At 39.3% G+C, this 24221-nt stretch overlaps 1 protein-coding gene across 2 annotated transcripts in view; it reads right to left on the bottom strand.

Moving 5' to 3' along the window:
- Positions 1-24221, bottom strand: part of MYLK (myosin light chain kinase) — a 191066-nt gene that overhangs the window by 85308 nt on the left and 81537 nt on the right. For both annotated transcript variants that reach the window (XM_056495971.1, XM_056495970.1), the window contains 5 exons: positions 22400-22436; positions 20525-21087; positions 18676-18879; positions 17446-17580; positions 11769-11921 (listed from right to left, as the gene is read on the bottom strand). In XM_056495971.1, the coding sequence (XP_056351946.1) occupies positions 11769-11921; positions 17446-17580; positions 18676-18879; positions 20525-21087; positions 22400-22436 (1092 nt within the window). The remainder of the gene's footprint in view (positions 1-11768; positions 11922-17445; positions 17581-18675; positions 18880-20524; positions 21088-22399; positions 22437-24221) is intronic.

Below are 24221 nucleotides of genomic sequence, written 5' to 3' on the forward strand. Positions count from 1 at the left end.
TGCACAGAAAATCCTGGCCAGGACTAGGGCTTGCTTTCCCTCATTCCTCCAAAGTGCCTTTGACCACATAAATTCTGCTGGGGTTCAAAATCCATATGCTCTTAGGGGGAGCTGGCTCCAGACCCCAAAGCAGGACAGAAGGAAAGAAAGTAGGCAGAAGTAAAGCTCCCAGCTGAGACACTGCAAGTCACTGTGCTTCTGGCTGAAACATCCTCTTTCATAACACTGCAGGGTATTTCTGCTGCCAAAACTATGGGCAATAAAAACACGGCACATCTGGCACCAGAAAGGAAATCTGGAACCTAAGGAAAATTTTGTTTGACATTAGCATAAGGGCATGACTTCATTATGCATCTATGCATCCTCAAGCTTATTCAACTGGATGTGAAGAAAGAGGAGATCTGATCTCTGTCTATTATGCTAATGCTCTCTAATCGCCTATAGCCATTTAATAGCTCCCTTATCACTCTTAATTCTTATTGCTCTCACCTAGGGGTAGCTTCATCTCTAAGAATGAAAACAAAGAATATAAGAGTCAACACACACTAAAAATTTCTCTGTCAGTTAATTTTCTCTGTCCCTTTCCCTTCCTCAATCAGCTTCTGCTGGTGCACTTAATTCCCATTCCTCCCCAACCACGCCAAGGCAGTTCATGGGGGACATCAGAGAGCCCTACCTACTGCTCCCATGGATGGGCTTGATAAAGCACAGGTACCTTTCAATGACTTCTTTTCAGACCTTGCATCTAGCTTACTTTATTGTAGCTTACAAAAGCTGCCACGATTTCATAACCACAGCTGTTGGTTTCATGAAGGACAAATCGTGTAAGATAATATGGAAGAGGGCTATGATTTCCTCACAGGCTCTTACAAAGAATAATTTTTGCACAGAGCCAAAGCCTGGCACAATGTGTAAGCCTAGCTGGAGCCTTGGCAGTGATCTCTCTGTCATTCCAACAGGTTTTTGATAAGGTGTTACACAGGGTAATAGATTTAAAAGTCCACCACAATGATCCCACTTAAAAGCTTCCTGTTTTTTGCCTTTCCTCAGGCTTTAATATGCATGAATGTTGGGAAACAGTAAGTAATAAGATGCACATCTCAGTGGGAAACACAGCCTGGGAGACCAGAAATAGTAAGCAAAGAGTGTAAATGGTACTTTATGTACCCACATATATTTTCTACAAAGCAAAAGGAATATAGGCCTTTCCCATCACATTCCCTTGCCTCTGAAGCTTCATTTTTTTATTAGAAAGACACTCTAATAAACACTTAAATCTGTTTTAAAAAGCCACTTACTGCATTAAATCCAGAGATTAAGGAGAATTTAAACTCTTACAATTTCTTAGGAAAAATAAAAATTGTTAGCATATTTGGATGGCAATGGGAAAAGATATATTACCTTTGATGTATAACTATTTGTATTAATCTGTTATTCTGTGTTCCAATATTTGTGTAATCAATAGTAAGATAATCTATCTACAGTGACTATATAAAGACTTGGATTATTTATTAACCTGTAGTAGTAGAAATTTAAGGTGATAAAAGTACTTTCCTTTTATTTGAATTTTCTCAATCCAGGTTTTAAAGAGTCTTTACATAAATTTAACCTCTGCAAATCTGCAGACTGGAAGTTATTGCAAGAGGAGTTTTAATGCTAGCTGTGAGTCTAAACCAAAATAAACTTGAAATTTTTAAAACATTGACCTAGATCAGGACTTAGAGCTTGAGCATGTTTTTAAGCAAATTTATATTGATAGGCAATGGTGTGTTATTGAGTTGAAGGTCCATATCTAAAAGAAAAGGGGAAAATTCATGTTGCACTGAACAGTTAATCTAGTACAAGTCAATTGCACAATACATCTGTACCTGTTTAACTGCAATTATACAACCAACTATTTATATTCTAAATTAAAAGACATGGATAAATCTATATCCTTGGAGAGAAGGAAAAAGAGAATCACTAATTGCACTGTGCCATTCCCTTTCCCAGATTTGCTGCTAAAGAATATCCATATGAGGATGTAAACTTCAAGAAGGTTTCCAAAGACTACACCTGGGTTTTACCTGGTCTGTAATCAAAGCAGTTACCATTTTATGGATATCATCTAGTCTAGGAAATTTTCTTGTTCATTTGCCTACCCTGGTGTACTGAAGGCATTTTCACGTGAGCTGCAGAATGCTGACATCTGTTGAAATATCAGGACTTCAGCATGCTGAGCTGTGCACAGAATCACACAATAATTGAGTTTGGAAGGAACTCCTGGAGATTGGCCTTTCCAGCCCCTGGCTCAGGCTGGGTCAGCTGCAGCACTGCATTTACACACAGCTCCAGTGCAGCAACTCCAAGGCCAGGGTCCCAGCTGGTCACAAGTCAAGGACATGCAAAGAATAGAGAGTTTGCTGCCTTATGTTCAGAACACTGCACAAACTTTCAGTGTTTAGTCTTACAAGAGGTTTAATTATACTGGAGGAATCTGTTTGCCAGCATTATGAGGTTGGCTGCCAACTAATGCCTGGTCCGAGCCGTGCGGAAGAGCTGCCTCGGCAACATTTACCATTTATGGTGTTTGAATATCACTGTGCCTCGCTGGCTAATAACTCAACTGAGCTGAGGAGAATGCTTAACTCAAAAAGCTCTGTGTGAGCAGGCTCAGAGAGAGAAGCACCAGATTCCACTAAAACCTCTCAAAGCAAGACTCAAGTTCACACACAGATCTCAAGCTTGAAAAAAGTTTCACATCCTCAAATGTTTTTGGTGTAAACAAATCCAGCCATTACGAAATCTTAAGCTAACAATGCTATCAACTGCAAAGTTAAGAGATTTTATAAGGTAGAAAATGGCTATGAAGACACACATTTGTCTTTATGCAAAGTGTCTTTTCTTCAGGCCTGGGAATAACACTTTCTGTGAGTTTTTCGAAAATTCAAAATTTGATTTATAATGGCATAAAAAAGTGTCAGACTTTTATGTTCCTGAGATATCTAGGAACATTTCTGCTTTATTAAAGATCTCAGGTTAGTATGCCATTTTGCAAACTTAGATCATAAGAACTAGGTGTTCAATGACCTAGCAGTGTTATTTACACATTTACCTCCCATCATTTATTTTTACAGTTATAATCTGTTTTTTGTCAAGGGAAGGTAAGATTTAAGAGCTGGGACAAGTTATAGTCTGCATGCTGCCCTTGCATTGCACAGAAAAACTGTTAACCTAAGACTGAAAATGCCCTAAACCTGTACCAGTCAGGGTGGCTGGGAATATGCAAAGGAGACCAAGCTGCACTTTATCTTGTCTGGAAATCTTTATTTTACTCTGGGCTAGGTTTCCAGATCTATCCTGCAGCTCCATATATGCTCCTTCTTTCCAGGGTCTTTCCTCTGTATGGGATACCTCCAGGTCAGCATTTTAACCTCTTCTGTCAACTCAGTTTGTTCTGCAGAGTTGCTCCAGTGGAACACTGGAAAAGGCTCCACAGGGAGGTGGTCACAGCACCAAGCCTGTCTGAGTTTAAGAGCCATTTGGACAAGGCTCTCAGGCACATGGTGAGATTCTTGGGGTGTCCTGTTCAGGGCCAGGAGCTGGGCTAATGGATCCTCATGGGTTCCTTCCAACTCAGTATATTCTGTGATTCTGTGGGACTGAGCTGACACCACAGATATTCCACTATCAAAAGGCAGCACCAGTAAGAATCACGATGTGGGTGAACAGCTAGAATAGAATAGACTATTTCAGCTGAATGGGGTCTACAAGGATTATCTAGTCCAGCTGCCAGACCAGTTCAAAACAGACCAGAAGTTAAAGCCTGTTTTTGGGCCATTGTTCAAATACCCCTTAAACACTGACAGGCTTGGGGCATTGATGACCACTTTAGGAAGCCTGTTACAGTGTTTGACCATCCTCTCAATAGATGATTCCTAATGTCCAGCCAGAACATTTCCTGGTACAGCTTTCAACCATCCCACAAGTCTTATTGTTTGATTACAGAGAGAAGAAAACTGCACCTCCCTACCTCCCTCTCTGCTTCCCCTCCTCAGGAGAAAGCTGCATAAAGAGTGTAGGGGTCAGATACAAAATAGATGTCTGGGTTCACAGCAGATCACTTTGCAGTCAGCAGACCAAATTCCTCCCTGACAGTCTCACTGGAAGCTTCTGCAGCCAAAGTGGTGTTTGCTTTTGCCTTCAGAACTGTCTGCCTTATTAATGACTTACCCTGTTTGCAAGTTATTTACATCAAGTAATTGCTCTTTTGTCACTGCCACAGGCAGCAACTCCATGGAAGGCCTGAGAGCCTGTACACCTACCAAATACATTTATAAGGCAGCTCAGCTGGCTCAATGCTAACAAATTCCTCAGCATAAGATACCAGTTGGACATGGAGAACTTCAAGAAAGGTGCTTCATATATGCTAGATCAAGCCAGGTCAGCTCCACAGGGAAAATATGCATTCTACTGGGGCAGGATTTCACCTCCACCTGTATAGTGTCAATTTTTGTGTGACTGCCTAGGTAGATTTTAATTTAATTGCAAGGAGTCATGATGTATAGATATACCAGTTCCACTGGATAAAAAACTGGGCTGTGAATGAGCTGAAATACAATGGAAGCACAGTAAGAACAGGCAAACAGGCAATCACATAAAGCACATATGTCCCTGAAGATACCACTGATCTAAAGAGTTACAGCCCCTTCAGCCTTTCCCTTCACTGGCAAACCAACACTGGCAACAAAATTAGTTATCCTCTGGTAATATTAAAACAGTTCAGCTCCTCTCTTGGGTGAGCAATCAAAAGGATACTGTACTAAGAATGCTGTTAGGGAATCCCTCAAAGACAAATAAGACACAGATTGAGAGCTAAGAAATCAAATTTGAAGTTAGACTAATATAAAGTGGAAAAAAAAAAAGAGAAAAAATGCAACAACATTGTATTTCTGGGTATAAGCTGGTGTTTTCTAAAGCAAGACCTGTTTGGCATTTAAATCCATAAAAGATAAGGTAGCTCAAGTACGGCATTGCTGGTAGTCAGTTTTCCCTTCTTGGGTAATTTATATTAGAGATATCTTGAAATTAGACATTACTCTGAAAAAAAAAAAACAACCCCAGAATCAGTGTATGTGGCCCAACAGTCAAGCCTTCATTAAAATGAAGCTGCAGAAAAGCACTTCCAGCAGCACACAGCTATGCAAGGCTCCTCCCCTCTGTTCTGCTCCTCTGCTGCAATGGAATAGTTGATGCTTCCCTTAGGCAACTTCTGGAGAGTTTTAAAAATTGAGCTAATCCTGTGAGGTAGTTTGATGGTTATTAACTAATCCACACATCAGCTGCACTTGAAAACATTCTTTGGGGTAATATCATGCCCCTGCTTTCAAAGTTACACAGGCATATATTCAGTGAACAGGTTTTATATATATTTTGATGACTTCCAATTTTCAGCTGAAACTTAGAACACTACAGAATTTGGCAATCTGAGTTGGGACAGTTTGCCCTTTGACCAATGCAGGGCTGTTCCCTACTATTATAATTATCATCTGTTTTCTGTCATTTGGGTACATAATAACTTATTTGAGCATTAGTATGCACATAGTATGTGTCACAAGTAAGTGTAAGGGTAAGGCTTTTTCTTTTCGTTGTCTTTTTAAATTTTTTTTTCTGTCAGCATCTCATCTTTTAAATTCTTTTATAAGAAATGTTAATGCAATTTCGGACATTTAAATTTTTCTTATTCTGCAAGCACTCATCCCTCATTTTCATCCAAATTTGGTTCCCCTTTTTCTGAAAAATTATTTATAATAAGAAACTGTCTTTAGAATGCATTTGTTATATTGATGACACATGTTCTACCATTAAGAGCTTTCACACATTTTGCTTTTGCCCTTCAGTTTTGGTTTCTAGCTGGTGTTCTATTCCACATTTGGTCCTAAGGTCCTGCAAGAAGGCAATTAAAAAAAACCACCACAACTCCAAACTTAGAAGTGTTATAGCTATTGATGAACAGAGTGCTGGACTGAGATCGTTGGGGCACTTTGGAACAGAGTTTTTTTGATACTCATGACAGTTTACCTCTGACTTTTCAATACAGTAACAAAAGCCCCCTCCCTTTCCCTTAGTGCTCTGAAACCAATTCTTACAGGGATAAGTGGTCCCGCCCAGCTTCTGGTCTGGAATGCCTTTTGGGCAGTTAATAGGGCTAGACTGGCATATTTTGTAAAGTCATCTATAGTCGTTTATGTTATGCTTGAAATAAAGCAAAATGCTTTCAAATAAGCAGTGACTTTGAAAAGTTGTCACAAACATTTCATCACTCTTGGCAAGTAAGACACTGTTCTTCGCTTACCTTCAGCAGAAATATGGATCTCAGAGAAACAGAGCTGTGGCCTCTCCATTAAGTCTTCAAAGAGAGGCTGCTGATTGTGGTGATAACCTTCTTTAAACGATTAATATCTAAGAAGGGTCATTCTGAGACAGAAAGAAAAACAACCCACAACCTGAAGAGAGCATCTCTCATAACTGAAGGAAAATATTCCTACCTGAAAGGTTTTCTTCCACCTGGTTATATTTTATGGTCCCACTCAGACCAGATGGAAGAGTGACAGGAATGAAACAAACTGGGTTTTCAGAAAGCATCTCCCTTTGCTGCTCTGATAAACTGGTTACAGCAGAGACTGTGGCAGGCTTTCAGGTGGCTCTAATCTGCCTGTCCAGTGATCAGTGAATGACTACAGTAATCGGCTTGGAAGGGCTACAGGCTTCCCAACATAGACACTTATGCTGGGGAGGCTGCACTGGGCAAAAAAGCATGAACAGAAAGTGGTGGGGGAGCAAGGGGAACAGATGTGAGTCCAGGCAAATGCACTGCTGGCAGAGAAAGAGAAATGAGGTCAAGAGCCAATAAGCAGGAGCACTGTCTGCTGAATAGTGCTTGCTTACAAAGAGTATTAGGCCTGTACTAAAAAAGAAAGAAAGAAACAAAAAAGTAGCAGTGTGCAGAAAACAAGCATCAGCAAAATGTGTGGCTGCAGAGCATTAGAACCCACAGAAACACGGTGGCTGCCCTGCTGCTGTCACAGCCCACATCTCATGTGCTCCATCTTAGGAAGAGACAGTGATGCTTCTGCCTGGTGCAAGGAGGCTGCAGAAATCTCAAGGAGTGTGCAGTGGGTCAGGGATTTTTTTTATCATTTACTGCAGAACTGCAAGACAGAGGACATTGTCCTAGGAGCCACAGCAAGTGCTCTTGCTTGATACCATACCTAGAGAAAGTTGAACCAGGCATCCACCTACCCCTCTGATATGCAGAGTCTGTTTGTAAAATAAGAGAAACTTCCCACATGCAGTATGAATGTGATTTGGCACAACAGAGCACACACTCTTCCCACTCCCCCTGCAGTCCATAATCCTGTGTAGCACACTCAGATATTGGTGTAAATGTCAGGTAATTTGACATTTTTTCTAAAGGTGGACCTGACCTACAACTCCTTGTCAGTGACTAGTTAACTGACAGACAGCCACATATCAGAAGGCTTATCTCAGGAATGAGGCAAACCTGAAGAACTGTCACCATTCCTGGGAGCTGGATTTGCCTTCCAACTATACCAGTTATTCCCTCCATCTGTCTTGCTTTTATAGTCTGATTGTCACAGCCTCAGCAAAGCAGTAACATCAACTCACTACACATGTACATCCAGAGCCAGACAACTTTTCCTCACCTCTGTTTCCTATTAATAAAAAAACCTTATTAAAATATTCAACCACCCTGATAAAAATGATTAATAAATTCATAATAAATAAATTCATAATGTATTCATAGCCTGATTCATAAATTCATAAATTAACCTGAGTATCTGCAATCCTCATCACTATATAATCACCATATATTTCCAGTGACCTGAATGTACCCTGGATATCCCTATTAAGAGCTAGTTGGCTTGTAGGATGCCTGATGTATTTAAAAGTGGCTTGTATACTTATTTACATATCATAGAACAATGAGAAAATTTTAATATGAAATGTGAAAATGTGAACATAAATACAATAGCTTGCTCATACAGTAACAGGAAGAAATCAGTCATTAACATGTTGTATAAAAACTTTAAAAATAAAATGTGCACAAGCTCCAAAGCCTCCCAAATTTTGATTTCCCTGTGTGTAGAAAACAATACATAAGAAAAAAATAACCCTACATTTAGTAGCAAATGGTTCAATTTCAAGAATATGTATAATTGAATGTTTAAGTGACAATGAACCATATTTCTCACTCCTCAGGCTTACATGCACTAAGCCAATTAATCTAGCATTTAGCCAGTGCACCCCATCCACTGGGAGTTCAGTTAGAAATAATTCTCATAGTGAAGACATTTGTTAAGCTGTTTATTCCCAGGAACACTGCTCAGTCTCTGTAGTTCATCCCTACCTGTGTGTGTGTCAGCTTTGAGAAACTGCTGACAGAGGGAAGGCAGCTCTCAGGGTTCAGCCTCATCTACTTAGTCCTTTACAAGGCCAAAATTAGCTTCATCTTGATGAACTTAGTTTCTCCTCAGACAGTGTAATGGATCTACCCCAATTTGTTCAGCCTTCAGATCACTTACTTGAATAGAGAGATTGGAAGTGATCTGAATAGGGTAATTTTTTATTTTAAATCAGCAGAAGATTGAATTTGAATTTTTAAAGACAATTGCATTTCTATATGAATCCCATCTATATGAAATGTGGGACTTTTTTTGACACAGTGACAAAAGCCTCCTACAAACAACTAAGTACCTTCACCATTTTCCATACAAAACAAAGGAGTAATACTGAGGTTGCCCAGTGCTAGACAGAATTAATCCTGCTTAATAATAAGGAAGAAAAAGACAACCATAAACTAATCTAAGACTGATGAATTAGAAAGAAAGTTATGCCACAATTAGCTTAGCTAATTATCCAAGGCCTAATGCAAATCATGCTGAAAATACTGGAAAACATCCCATTTTTGTATTTAACTGGACTTGGAACAATATCCTTTATTGGGCAAAGGACCTTTAAAGTGTTTCCTACAATAATTTCCTTTCACAATAAATAAAGTAATAGACAGTAAAAAGGGCAAAGAATGCACAGAAGTTCATTAGAAAACATGGTAAGTGGCTAGATAACACATGTAACCTACTAGCAGGTTAAGGATCATCTTGTACTGCAATTCAGATGTGAATTGAACAGTTTGACACTCACTATCCTTGCTGCTAACTTTTCTGAGTTATCTGTGAGCTGAATTTAATTTAGAAAAATAAAATTGTGTTTTACTGCTATTCACTCCAGGTAAAGTTTCCCCAGTGATTACAGCAGATATGTGAGATCCTTGCTGCAGCAAAATAGCAAAGCCAAAAATGACAGAATGAAGTGAAATGTAGACCTAGACAGAGATGTGTCCAAGGACCACAGAAGCAAGTTAAGGAAAAGCTGGATTCTGACACTGGTCTGACACTGACAATATGCCAAGAACATCCATTCCTTCTTAGATTAAATATAGATTATTTCTCACATACAAAAGGAAATATTTCTCTAACAATGAATGAACAAACTGAGCACTGCAGGAAACTTACCATCCTTAAATCAACTTGCAGACAAAAAGGACCTGGATAAAGGTGGGTTACAACGATTTTACAGACTTTATTCCAAAAATCACTGTTTGGTCAGGAGAGGATTTTTGAAGTTTTCTCCCTTTCTGCACATACAACCATTTTCTGCTGTAATCTGTCTGCACAGGCTGAGCATTTAGAGAAGCCTTAGTAGCAGCATTCAGAGACCCAAAGAACTCTAATGCCAATAAGCTTTTGATAGAGGTTCTGATGGAAAAATATATGCAAACAGATAAGAGAGTTGGAAATTAGATTTTGAATTTGGTACTATTTTTGGCAGAAAAATCTACATTGATCTGAGTTTTGGGGAAAGTCACTGTAATCCTCTTGGCAACAGGGACATAATGAGTTTCAGGGAAGAAGAAGACAGAATAGCTAAAACAGTAAAAATATTGAACATGTAGTTTTACAGCCTGTCATGTGTGTTCTTAATTCTGCCCTTATTCCTCCCCCTCCCTAGTCCATGACTTCTAGAAAATAGAATGGGATGTAGATGAGAGAAAATAACTCCCCATGATGGTGGCAATGCAGCATTCTAGCCCCAGACTGTGTAAAGTGCAAGAGGAATCCAACACAGGGCAGCAGCGAGTACGTGGCCTGAAATAGCTCAGCAGAGCACACAAGCCCAGGGAAAGGCTCACTCACTACTGCTCCCACGTTAGCATTGCCTGTCAGCCCTAAAATAACCCAGAAACACTCACTAAGAGGGGATGTCCCCTTGGTTTCTGAGTCCCAGTCAAGGACCAGAAAGCCCTAGGTCAGCTCCCTTGAGGTGGACCACTCACCATTGGTCCTTAGCTAATGCAGAGGAAATGCTTCAGAGAAATCATAAATGATAACTGTGAGAACAGATTATTTCAGGCTTATTTTAAATTGATGTTTTCTTACTTTGTGCCATTTTTCAGAAGGGTGGAGAGGGGATGACTATATTTTCAATTTGATGATCAAGAAATTAACTCATAGGTTTACCAGAATTACTTTGTTTTTATTTTAGCCTTGTCATACAGACAGACTAAGGGCAGGCATAGCACTAAAGAGCTGTAGGCAAACACCCCAGAACACTGATAAGCAAAGACAAATCTTGAGATCCCAGGGGTCAGGGTAAATTTCCCACCAAACTGAATATACAAATTTAGGGCAGGTATTATTTAGTCATAAACAAAAGGAACAGTTCCCTTGGCAGCTGTCACTCAGCAGTCTGTTGGACAGGCAATGAAAAACTATTATAACTTTGGGGAAAAATCATTTGCAGGTGAAAAATACCAAATACAGGCTTGATTGTAGAGGGAGGGAGAGTCTGAGGGATGGGGGATTGATGAGAGAGGCAGGAGGGGATAATCTCTAGGCCATGAAAAAAACCATCTGTATAGACTGATGCCAGGGGAGATTGAAAGAATAAAGACCATGATATTGATGGTTACTACCTCACTGTTGAATTAATCCATGGAATTCTGTCATCTCTTGTCTTCATTTTGAACCCTGGTCTTTTAGAATGTGTTTGTTGAGATTCTAGTACAGAATTTATGGCTTTCATGAACAAATCAACTCTGTCAAACCAGCACTCTCAGATTTCTGAGACAACAAGTCACCTCGATTGCTTACTACAAAGTTCTTCTGGTACTTTCACTTCCAAAATTCCACTTATTAAGAGTTATATACTCATGTTAGCTGATAGATGCCTTTTCAGAATTATATGTGATAAATCCTGGTAACAGAACAAGAATATAGGCATTTGTTGTCATAACTGCAGTCCCTGGCATTGGTCTCTGCTCTGCCTTTCAGAAGAAAGAAGTAGCATCTGCCTCCTCCCTGTAATATTCTCTGATGGGTGATATTGCTGATACTGTAGTTATTTTTTTTTCAGTAGTCCCAGTCCTTTCTTACACTGGTTGACCTCTTCCAGAACAGCTTCAGTGCTCTGTACACAAAGTCCTTGGGAAGATCAAAGCACTAGTACCTTTTTCTGAAATGTGCTTATTACTTTACACTACACAGTCCTTAAGCACTTAAGTTGCACTCACCTCCAAGGTGTACCAGCTGACAAAAGCTTGGAAAAAACATGGAATCCACTTACAACCATCTCTGTTAAGGATCCAAAGTATCTTTGTTTAAAAAGATTATATGACTGTAGTAATTTCAGTAGTCTGAGATATTCACCTTTGACTGTGACCTGAGCACTGCAAGATGCCTGTCCTGTGTTGTTTTCAGCCAGACAGGTATAAATTCCATCGTCTTCTGGCAGGGCATCTTGGACAGTCAGTTTTGCAACTCCATCTTCAAAAGTGGAATGGGCATATTGAATTGGCTGGTCTGCAGACAGAAAGGAAGAGAATTGACTTAATACTTCAGCCACAAATTTCAAAAGCACTTTAGTTTTCAGTGAAACATGGATGCCTAGCACCAGGCAGCCTATGAAAGTGCAGAGCCAAATCCCACTCTGTGCACAGCCACTGCTCTCTAGTGACTAGAACCAGCAGCATCCCAAGCACAAAGCACAACGTGGTGCACACAAAGCTCACCACCAGATTCAGTGTGGGCTACCTTGAGTAGCAGCAAAAGGACAGAAGTTTATTTTTCATTCTCTTTGAGGTGGATAAGACAAGAAATGTGTGCTTGCTTCAGGCATGGTCTCCCATCTTGTAATTTGCCTGAAACTACATAAAATGCAGATAAAGCTGTTGGGCAGGGAGAAGCACTTGAGGTCCTCCAAGGGGTACTTTATGGAAAACACTCCAAGAGAGACAGTAAAATCTGCAGTGGAGCCAAGAATCTGATTTACAGAAGCAGCCAATCTACACTACAGTATGTCCAGTAACAGAAGGGTGAAGTCTTATCTGTGGTGATGTGACTATTAAAGAAGCTCTTTTCAACTGGTTCCTTGAATTGGTTTGACATGCTTAAATATTAGTATAGATGGCTTAAAGTTGTCTTGCTCTTGTTTCAGGAGCCTCCACCAGTCTCAGCCTTCCTTTCTGAAATGCTTCTACAATCTGTTTCCCCAATATTAAATAGTTTCCACTACTGACTCATCTTTGGTTGCTTTCCAGTGTATGCAATACTTAAGACAGCCTTATACCTGTGCATAAACATCATGCTGGAAATAGAAATCATGGTCATCTAAGAGAAGGGGATGAAACAGCAGAGAAATTGTGCAGGACTGATCTGAAGATGTCTGTTGCTTGGGAGTTTGTGGTCAAAAAAGATCAAAATTTGTTTCATTGCCAAAATAATTTTAAAGAACACAGATCTGGGGTTTTTAAGAACCAGTTCTGCACTATGAGCATGATAAATTAAATGATGGGACAAATTTTTCTCTCATCTTTGATTTTCAAAAGAAGCCAACTCAGAAGGCAGTTATTCTCTGTGCACTATCTATGCATACAAAGTTTAATTCTGAAATACAAACACGTGCCAAAATCAGCAATCCAATACTAGCATGTATTATAAAATGTGGTAGATGATCTTCATTATTTGCTTGCTTATAAGCCATCTGTTAAGTTAGCAAATTTCTTATTGCATGCAAAATTGGGGTGAATATTTAATCAACTACCCAGAAGAATTTTAGAATAAAATCTCACCAACCTTTGTCACAGGCCACATATTATTGGCACCTCTGAGCTCATTTTCACTCAGTCACACACAGACTGTTGGAGCTATTACATTAAATCACAGTGTTTCTGTATGTGGGAATAGCACTACATTCAAATATGTACAGGTAGAGCTAAAACCAAAGCAGACAAAGATTTCTGTTAGAGGACAAGAGGCACTGGCTTGTCTTCCTGTCCAACTACAGAATGTCTAAACTGACAGAGTCCTTGCCTGGTATTCTGACATTGAAACTGTTAAGTGGTGACAAATGATGCTACGATACCAGATCAGAAACTGCATAAGAAGGATAAAATCTGCATCATGAAAAGCAGAAAAATGCCTTTATTTTTCTGTTGTAAGTAACCAGATGAATAGGGTAAGTGTTCTACACAGAAAAGCAAAGTGTGGACACCATTACCATGTCCTCAACTTTTGCCAAGGCTCTTTTTCACTTCAGCTCCCAAAAAAAAAAAGGCTATTTTTTAGCATTATTAAAAAAATAGTGAATTCACTTACAGAACAGCCTTTTCATTAGACCCCAGAAAAATAACATAAGCATATCAGCCCTTAGGAATAACCTGCAGCAAGATTCTAAGTTACATCCACAGTACTTATATTTTGATGTAATAAAAACAATTCTCCCAGTAGTGAAACGTTCCCTTCTCCAGAGGCAGAACAGTCAAATCTCCAGGACAGCTTGGCAGCAGGAACAATAACAAAAAATACCTTTCTGCTGGCATGTTATGCCTGAGGAAAGGAAATTTTCCCCTGGCCCATTTATTAAAAGCTTTCTGGACAAATCCAAAGCTATCCTTAAACCAAACACTACTCAGAGAATTGTTATGCTAAAGTCATGGTCATATTATTCTTAAATTCAGAAGGAAGAGGTTCAGTTAAACTTTGGGAGAAAGAAAACCCATGCAGAAAGCAATATGAATAAAAAGTTACTTAAAACACTAATCCACTCCTTATTCCTGCAACTGAAAAAGAAGTTGACTAAAGTATTTTGAAAAGATAAAGTAAATTGGAGTTACACACTGAAGTATTGTCACTGAGAGCACAAACAAAAAGTTATTTGTAAGGCCAGAACTAAAACAAAAAAAATTTAGTTTCAGGGAAATTGCCAGTAAATCAGTGAAAATTCAGAAAGAAACTTAAATAAAATGTAGAGGGAGAACAAAAGGAGAAAAGAACCATCTTGAAAAAGTTGGGAAAAAAGCTTTAATGTTAGATTTGTAGAGGAGAATAAGAGCTGGGATGAAATCCATAGTTCAGTCAGGTAGCTCTTATTTGTGCAGTCTCTATGAATATGGAAAAACTACTCATCCTTACAGATGGTAAGAAGTAATTATAGACAATGCAGAGCATACATCATCTGCTTTTTTTTTCCCTCACTTGTCCTGAAGGAGAGGTCAAACTGTATAATGCTTGGAAAATGTTCTGAATTGGTATGTAGTCACAGCTGGCAAATATTCTTGGTACCTAAAGTGGTACTTGGATGTAACATTTTAGAAGAAGTTGTTGCAAGGCTTTCAGTTCTCAGGTGGTGTGGATTCCATGGAGATTGGAGAAGGCAGACTGGACACCATGCAGCCTGTTCAGTATCATGGGATGGTCAGCCTGGAAGTGAGCAGGTTCTGCTGCCTTCCCTTTTTTTTTTTTTTTTTTTTTTTTTTTATTTCTTCTTATTTGTTTCTCAAAGCAGCCTTCTGTTCATGTTTCTTATGATTGGTAACTTGGTCTTCACATCCATTATTTCACCAAGATACACATTATTTCCTCACTATTGTGCTCAAATTAATTCTGGTTTGTTACAATTGTCATGCTTGGAAGACAATATGCATTTGATATTTTCTAGTGAACTTCACACATTCTGTTCCATGTGATTTTTATTTCTATGGAGCTTGGCAGAAGTTCTGTATTTTGAACAGTAGTGGGATTGCTCACAGCATATTGCTTTTTCTTTCCTCTGTTCTAGTAGAGTTCAGTTGTGAATATAAAAAGCTTTATACCCCAGACATGGAGAGCACATGCTAATAAACTTTTTTTTTTTTTTTTAAACAGAATTGGTCTGCCTGCCTCCAGTTATATACTGTGAATATACTGTTTTCTTCATCTGGCCAGTTGATGAAAGACTCCACCATGTCATTTTGCCAAAACCACTGTTATGTATGCTTGGAGTAATATTTCACCACATTCTCCTTTATTTGATATAAATATGAGGAGTTTGTAGTATCTAGCTAGGTGGTAGACAGAAAGGAAATGTTTGCATTCAAGTGGATATCACAACAGTCAATTTGATTCTTAAGTAAAATTATAACCCTAGGAGTGTTCATGGAATTATCAACATTAAACAACTGTTTATAATCCTTTCACGTTTGTATCAAGATGGTATATAAACAGTTATGTCTCACAATCCTATGCAAGACAGAAAAGCATTAAGCTATGGTGATATGTTTCAGCAGCCTGGAATGAAAGTTGTGTGCTTGTGTCTTCAGAGTAATATATGATGTGTCTGATTTTTATTATTATGAGAGTTTCTTGTACTTCTGTTACACAGACTCAACACTGCCTTTGATTTAAGAGCAGAGTTAATGCACTGACTCTCACTTACAGAACCTCAATGGTTTGAAATCCAGCTAACTAAAAACCCCACCTACATTGTGATATCGAGCCAATTGCAGTTAGATGCAATGTAAACATGATTGTATCTGAACAGGGGCAGACATATGAATTCAGTGAGAAGAAAGGTCAATATAAAACAAATTACCTGAAAAAAGGCAGGGGGACACAGTATATCCCAGAGATATGCGTCTTATTTATCTCTAGGCTTTGTTTTTCAGGAGACAACAGAGCTCTGCTTAGAACATAAATGGAGACCATATATCTGTACCTGATGAGCTGTAAGTCATTTGAAAATCAACCCAAAGTCAGTCCTATGAGACAGGAAGATGCTCTGTATGTGAAGATAGCTGAGTATAACTACATCAGTCAGTGTCTAAGGGAACACTAGGAGCAAGGGTACCTTGGAATATGAACATGAAACGATTGACTCAGAGTTGCTCCTGAGCTGCAAGACAATTCTTTGCCCAGCCAAACAGATTCTACTCACATCTACAAAGGAGGAACTTCAGCACAGCCTTCAGACAGAGAAACAAATTATTTCCAATGGGAGAGTGTCAGAACTTTTACTCACATGTTTTATGTTGTAAATAAAGCGCTGGCCTTTCTATTCTAGACATGGAATTACTGGTAAGGGGAACAGTCCAGGCTGTGGGAACATACCAAACTCAAGGTCACTGTTCATTTGCCCTGTCACCTTTTTCAGTTAGCCCCTTTACTCTTAATAGCTAAAGGAAAACAGAGATTATGTGCAAAAAATTAATTTTAAAATAATCCTGGAGCAAACATCTTTATGGTAAAGTATGCTACACTTTGTTTAGAACCACACACACACACATACACATATACACACAAAGATAGACAGCCTGGGAGAGTCTAAAAAAAAAAAAATCAATTGCATTTCAGGAGTAAAGGAGGTGATTAAGAGTTAGGCTGAATAAATTTTTCTAGTGTTTTACAGATATGGCTTTTAACTGAAAGAGCCCTCATCCAAAGCATCTCTGAGGGATCACGATGTCAACCTGTAACTCCCCTGGCACAGCCGTGTGACACAGCCCAGGTAACTCACCTGGCACAGCCGTGTGACACAGCCCAGGTAACTCCCCTGGCACAGTTGTGTGACACAGCCCAGGTTACTCACCTGGCACAGTTGTGTGACACAGCCCAGGTAACTCACCTGGCACAGTTGTGTGACACAGCCCAGGTTACTCCCCTGGCACAGCTGTGTGACACAGCCCAGGTAACTAACCTGGCACAGTTGTGTGACACAGCCCAGGTTACTCACCTGGCACAGCCGTGCGACACAGCCCAGGTAACTCACCTGGCACAGCCGTGTGACACAGCCCAGGTTACTCCCCTGGCACAGCCGTGTGACACAGCCCAGGTAACTCACCTGGCACAGCCGTGTGACACAGCCCAGGTAACTCACCTGGCACAGCCGTGCCACCAGCGCACCCTGCTGGGCGCCTTGCAGAACTGCGGCAACACAGCCCGTGCTCACAGCTCTCGGTGCCCAAGTAAAGGGCTTTGCTCAGGTGTCCCCGCGGGCTGCATTAGGGTGATTTAGCGCGCTTTGGCGTGTCAGTGCGTTCATGCAGCTGTTGCAGAGCAGGGCATTCCTTACCATTGAGAAGCCATGTGATGTGGGGCACAGGGACCCCTCCGACACAGCACTGCAACACGAAGTCCTGTCCTTCGCTCACAGTGCATCCTTTCAAGACACTGGAAAAGCACGGAGCAACCTCTTCAACTTTAGGTCCTTGAAAACAAAAATGAAAATACTTCCTTTAACTGAAATTGATGAAATTAGCTTTACCACTTACAACTTTTTTCTAAGTATGCCTAGATGACATGGCTGGGCTAACCATGGTGAAATGTTTTATTGGTGGATAGAAATCATTTTGAGCAGCAGACTGGTATAAAAAAGGGATTCTTCTCTCATCTCCAAGGCAGGCATTGCCAGGCCTCAAGCTCTGTTTCTGGTGGTGATTTTCTATGTCAGAATCCACCATTTGCAGCCAATCACTAGAAGTGTATGCAGCATATTAGCAGAGAGCTCAGCACAAAGAAGAGGATGGATAATTCTCTCCACTTGTCTGTATTTTCCCAGTCTCCCTTCTAGTGAGAAACAGTGTGATTTAAAGATGCAGTTTTTTGGTCTCTCATGAGACAGAAAGAAATCATCTTGGGTCTCTTAGTTTAACTTCAGGCACAGCAAATGGAGAAAAATTGCATGAGCATGAACACAGATCCAGGACAAAACTTAAAACCAGGTCAAAACAGTAGAACTGAGGACAGGATTTGCTAGACAAATAAAAATTTCAACCAGACCAGTAAGACACTGCCTGCAAGCTTAAAATAATTTGTTATTGGGACATGTTATTGAATTTAGCAAATTGCAATTCTCATTTCTTCCCTTTTCCTCTTACTCACTTTACTGCACAGAATTTGTTTGTACTCATAAAACATTTCAAATTTGGGGTGTAGAAATGCTAAGCAACTTCAAAAAAACTAAATGCAGAACAAAACCACTAAAACCAGTGACAACATGTATAAATACAAGCATTAATAGAAAACCTGAGTGGAGAATAGGCTCCCTGTGTACAAAACATGCATTGAGATGGTTTTAGCTACACAAACAATAAAAAACACAATATCTAAGAAGGGAAACTGATGCAGAAAGTGGCTTGGCATCTATCACACACCACTTTATTCACAGAGGTAGGAATCGGAATCAACCTCCACTGAGAATAAAATAAATAAACAAATAAAAATTACGTAGTAACCGCGCTTTGACCACTTAAAAAAGCCCAGCCAAAGTTTCCAAAGTGCAGATGGGCTCACAGGAACTTACTTTTGACAGTTAAAAACCAGCTGCTGGAAGTCTGGCCTTTGGGGTTGACAGCTGTACAGCTGTAAGATCCACTGTCCCTCAAGCAGGCTTTCTTTATCCATAGGCAATGAATTCCATCTTCCTCATATATTTGGACATCTTCTCCAGCTTTAATAGGTCGGCCTTCTTTGAACCACTCTACATCTGGTTTTGGTTTCCCTGAAACTAGATAATCAGACATTTGGATTTTTATAAATAGGTATTCATAGTTAGTATTATTTATTATATATTTATTTAGTATTATTTAATTTAGTATAAGTTAGGTACACTTTACACATACACAATTATATAAACCTTAATGGGCAATACACAAAACTGTTGTCAGAAAATTTGATACTTCTGATCTTCTAAAACTTCTTGGCCAGTCCATCTCTTAAAATAACAAATACTTGGTTACATATAAAACCATATCTGGAAAAAAAACCTTCTGGCTGAAAACCTTTTAAAAGTCACAGACAAAATGGATATGAAACTGAAATAGAGAAAGTTCTGTCCTTCTGGAACACAAACCCTTCTTAGGTCAGCACTGGCACAGGTTGCCCAGAGAGGCTGTGGACTTTCCCTGCCCTGGAGATATTCAAAGATCACCTTGTGTAGTCCTGGACCTGCCTGAGGTGAGGCTGCATGAACAGGGAGTAGGGCCAGGGAAAGAAACCCTAGTCACCATGTACAGAGGATTCTCAGGAGAGTTTCTGGGGTTACTTATTCAAGGGCTTTAGGGGCGTGATTTCCCTGCAGACACTTTGTCTTGCATGTAAGAGTTTGTGCTTTGGGCCCAAAGCCAAATGAAAAGGCATTCACTGTCTTCATGAAAACTGGATGAGGTCCTTGTTTCTCTCTGATAGGGACAGTATTTCCCTACCAAACAGGGTCATGAATTAATTAAAACTTGCAAAGTGTGTGAGATACTCTGACAGAAAACAATTCATGTTTTCAGTAATATACCTGAAAAATAAACTGTTCAAAATGTGCCAGGACCTTTGGAATCTTTTCTCCACTCCAAATGCTCTGGACTTGTGATACAAATTATATTCTGTACTCATGGGGCAAGACTCATCAAGAAATAAAATAAATTACCATGGTGTTGTGTGACCTTTTTTCCTCTAGAGAAACAAAAAACAATTTCTCTCTCATTTATGTGAACTTTGAAGTATAAATGTTATTTTTTTAAAAAAGTGGAAAAATGCTTCCAGATTATTTTCTAAAATTGAAATTAAAAATAAAAAGAAAAAAAAAAGAAGAAATGTTCCAAATATACTACCCAGATTCAGCAAAATGCAACTCTCATAACTCTTCTAAGAGCTTAAAACCCATTCAAATTTTGTGGAGCAAACTCTAAACCTCCTTTTACTTCTCACTTTATCATTTCAGCTGTTAGGAAGCACTCAGGTCAGGCTGATCAAATATGAGACATAAAAATAGATGCCACTAGGGACATGCAGTGACTGATTGCATTTTCTCCTCTGATTTTTTTTGGCTCAAGGGCAGTGTCACTAATTACAGTTCTGGAAAGTGTACTGTCCATTTTCTCTCTAGCACCCTCATATAAGAGGGTAAAACTACCTCCTAGAAGAAGCAGTTACATCTGGGGAAACTCCAGGTGAGAGAGGAGATGGACACTACGGCATAGGATGGTTTGAAAATTTCACTAAGTGCTGTGGAAACAGTGTTGGATTCTGCATCTGTTTCTAAAAGGCTTTAGGAGGAGAGCAACTTTCAGAGAAGCAGGAATTGCTTTCCATTTCCACACATAGAAAGGGAACTCTTTTCTGAATAAACCCAGGTGCTCCAACAATTTTCACTCCCTTACCTTTACTCTTGAATTTAATCTCTTGGCCTTCTGATGCTTCCAGGCTCTGCGGATGGATCTCAAACTGAGGGGGGACTCCCAGGAGCTCCCTCTTCTCCTCCATTACAGCCCCCCGGGCTCCAGACCTGTTTTCTGCTTCTCTAGTCCTGGCACTGACGTGCCCTGCCAGAGGTGGAGTTTGTTGAGCTGACATCAGGAGCTGCACACCTGTTTTCCTGTTTTCACCCTGTCTGATGGATGGGGCCTGGGATTCTGCCTTTGGTTCTGGTTGCAGTTTGACAGATTGTAGTGTGATGGTGCTTGACGTTTTCTGCAAGACCTGAGGTCCCTTTTTTCCTTCTTTATGTTCTGTGCTGGTTTCTTGGTGCTGTCCTTGCTTACTTTCTTTGGCTTCTGTGGTGATGTAAAAGGACTCTCTCTTTGCTGGCACCTTGTCTTTGGTTTCAACCATGAGTTCTGTGCTGCTGGATTTCAGCTCTTTAGCAATCCCATTGCTGGTGGCCTGTTTGAATTCTGAATTTTCAACAGCTTTAACGGCAAGTGTGGTTGGTTTTGATGGCATGCTGAAGGAAAATGAGAAGTTTGAGATACATGACAGTGTATAAGGACTCATTATCAATAATGATATAAATATACAAGCCCTTAGCAACGAGGTGAACTGATTAGCCTTTAGATTCTTTCACACAGATCGAGAAGATGGGTCAAAGAGGTGAAGTGAAAAGCTTCATAAAATGAAATCAGGGCTAAGACACTCTCTCAACTCAGGAATTTCTGGATAGAAGTCCATTGCTCAAGTTCTAATATGTTTTGTGAATTAGACATTAACCTTGCATGCACTGCTTTAGATGGGAAGCTATTACATGAGATCTGAATGGCCATGATGTAACACTACTTGATGCTTTAATAAATTGTAGTCATGTACAATATAGCTCAAAATGTCACATAAAATACTACCCTAAGGGGAAATGAAAATGTAAATTGTGAAGTGATTTTACTATTTCTAATTATGGTGTCTTGTAATTCAGGTAATTTCAAAACAGGACTGATAGGAAACTTGACCAAAGTCTAGGAGAAGAAGCAGGGGTGTTGGCACATTAAAAACTTGACTGGATGTAACAATATCAGCTATGGATTTATTAGGAAGAGTTTCTCAGAATTATGATGGATCTTCTGCTCAGTACTTAGGAGGCACAAGAGTAGCTGACTAACTGGGGACTTGAATCTAATTCTCTTTCACTGAAGGTGACTGCCTTGATCCCTAAGCTATTACCTGTAGAGCACTGTGTCTGTGCCTCACACTTCCACAGAATTACTCCAAGGCAGAATTGGAACACATCTGAAAAAAGGGCAGTAATTTCCACCCCAGCTATTTAGTGTCTTACATAGAAGCCTTGAACTTTTCATTCCTGCATTTTCCATTCATGAAGAAAAGTAATTTTATAAAATAATTTTTAAATATTATAGTAATTTAATTTAATTTAGTTTAGTTTATGACGGGAAAAAACAACCAGCTCAGTACTGACAAGGATCACTCATATTGTTAACTTCAAAAATGAAGTTTAACCCTCTGGCACAGCATACAATTTCTACTCACATAGCTTGTTTTTTTAATAATTTTGCTTTCCTGAACCAGACCAGAACTCTGTACTTCATAATGCTTCCACCAATTCCACCAACTATTTCCTATGAGTCTACCAGGACGGCTGAATTGGGCAGCAAGAGAGAATCTTATTCCAAGCAAACATTTTCTGACTTCCAAACACAGACTGACATCCAAAAAATTTATCACTTTGTGAAGAAAGCACGTGCAGTAAATGTCAAAATCAGTGCATCACAATTAAACAGTCAGAGAAAGTACTCCAATAAAAAACATACCAAGATGGCTGAGTGTATGTGTCTATCTTATCTGGACCTGAAATATGAAAGAAGAAACAGGTAAATTATACACACAATACTGTGCACAATTCAAAAATTTGAAAGATTTTAAGCAAAAAATATACTTAAGAACCTTCATTCTTCAAATTTTTAATGCATTGAAGTAAAGACTGATTATCACCACACCTGAAATTGATATGGACAACAGAAAGCTGCTTAGCAGAAACACAAAGAGGTCTTGGTCCATTTTGAGAGAGATGAGATTCTAGCTGGGAAGCAGCTTATTAAATCTTATGATAATTGGTCAGAGTTTGAGCATCCTTACAGAAAAACAGCAGCTGTCCTCTGGCTAAAACACAGAATCAAGTCAACAGGAGCAAAACCTCCCAAAACCTGAACCCACCTGTAAACATTTAGCAACTCATTTGCTGTGTAGCAACACTTATCATGATTAACATGAATAACACAAAATCTAATTCATAGCATTTCTTCCCTTTGCAACACCACCAGGAAATCTGGGAACATGGCTGAGCTATACTGATGTGCCAAGATGCCTCATCAGTTGCATTGATAAAACTGAGCACTTACTGACCCACAATCAGTACACCCTCATGTGTAATCCTCCATGAAATCTCAAAAACCTTGACAGTGTTTATTTCTCTCAGAGCAGCATGAGATAATAAATAGTTGTGAGGAGAGAAATGCCATTCTAGGTCAAATACCTCTCCATTACCCCCTAATTAAGATTTCAGAATGCAATTCATTTTCTCCTGGTCAGATCAAAGCTGCATCTATGCTGTTGTAGCTGTCTACAGAAGAAAGACATGTAATAATTAATTTGCAAGATTACAAATTTTTCAAGTCACCAACAAGTACTTCATGAAAATGCTTTCAGAGTCTCTGCCTCAGGGAAAAATAAAATCATGTGATGGATGATATCCTGATTTCCACTGTGTTTTGCAAGCAAAAATCCACATTTAAATTGTTGGACTTTCCATACCATTCAGAGTAACCAAAAGAATCTGTTTACACACAAACAAAAATTGAGGTGAGAGAGGGAAAAAACCCATTAACCTCATTTCAATAATCCTGTCAAACTGTAACAGAAATATAGAAATTAAAACTGAAAAGACTAGATAAATGCAGAAAAGGAAGCTTCATAGCTACTGGTTGCAGACAAGACAATACCATGCAACCCTGTCTATTAAAAGAATATTGCCTTTTCCCTCTTCACCTTCTACTCTGGGGAAAAATATAGCTATTGGAGGGAAATATCTATATATGAGATTGCATATCTTTGAAAGAACATGTAGTACTTCTGAGCCACTTGATTGTCTGCTAACATCTTGCAGAAACTCTGACAACCTGATTTAATTGATAGTGAAAGAATTAGGCATTATATATTGTGGTTAGGTAAGTGGAATCATCCAATTAATCAAGAGCATTGCAAAAGAGTGCCCCTTTTACCGACCTGCACTAATCCAAGGAAGAATGGATTATTCAGAGATGTGGTCAGCATCTGAAGCAAACATATACTACAACTGACTTTGTGACCCTCTCCAGGCAGATGTAGCCATTACAGAACAGAAAGCTCACCACTTCAGGGAGAGCAATTAGGGATCGAGTTTTATGTTAGATAAAAGGCTTATTGAAAGAAACAGGCCTTTCTGTACAACCTCTGTTGAACAGGAAAATTGTAGAAGCTTCTTCTACAATGGCTTCATCAGATTGGAACTTACAGATAAAAAGTACAGCTTTAATTTGTAGAAAGGTTAGCTGTGGTTCTGAGCTTCCCAAATGTACATCCACTTGCTATTTATAC

Source organism: Oenanthe melanoleuca, chromosome 7 (genome assembly GCF_029582105.1).
Source record: "Oenanthe melanoleuca isolate GR-GAL-2019-014 chromosome 7, OMel1.0, whole genome shotgun sequence".
NCBI classification, from domain to species: domain Eukaryota; kingdom Metazoa; phylum Chordata; class Aves; order Passeriformes; family Muscicapidae; genus Oenanthe; species Oenanthe melanoleuca.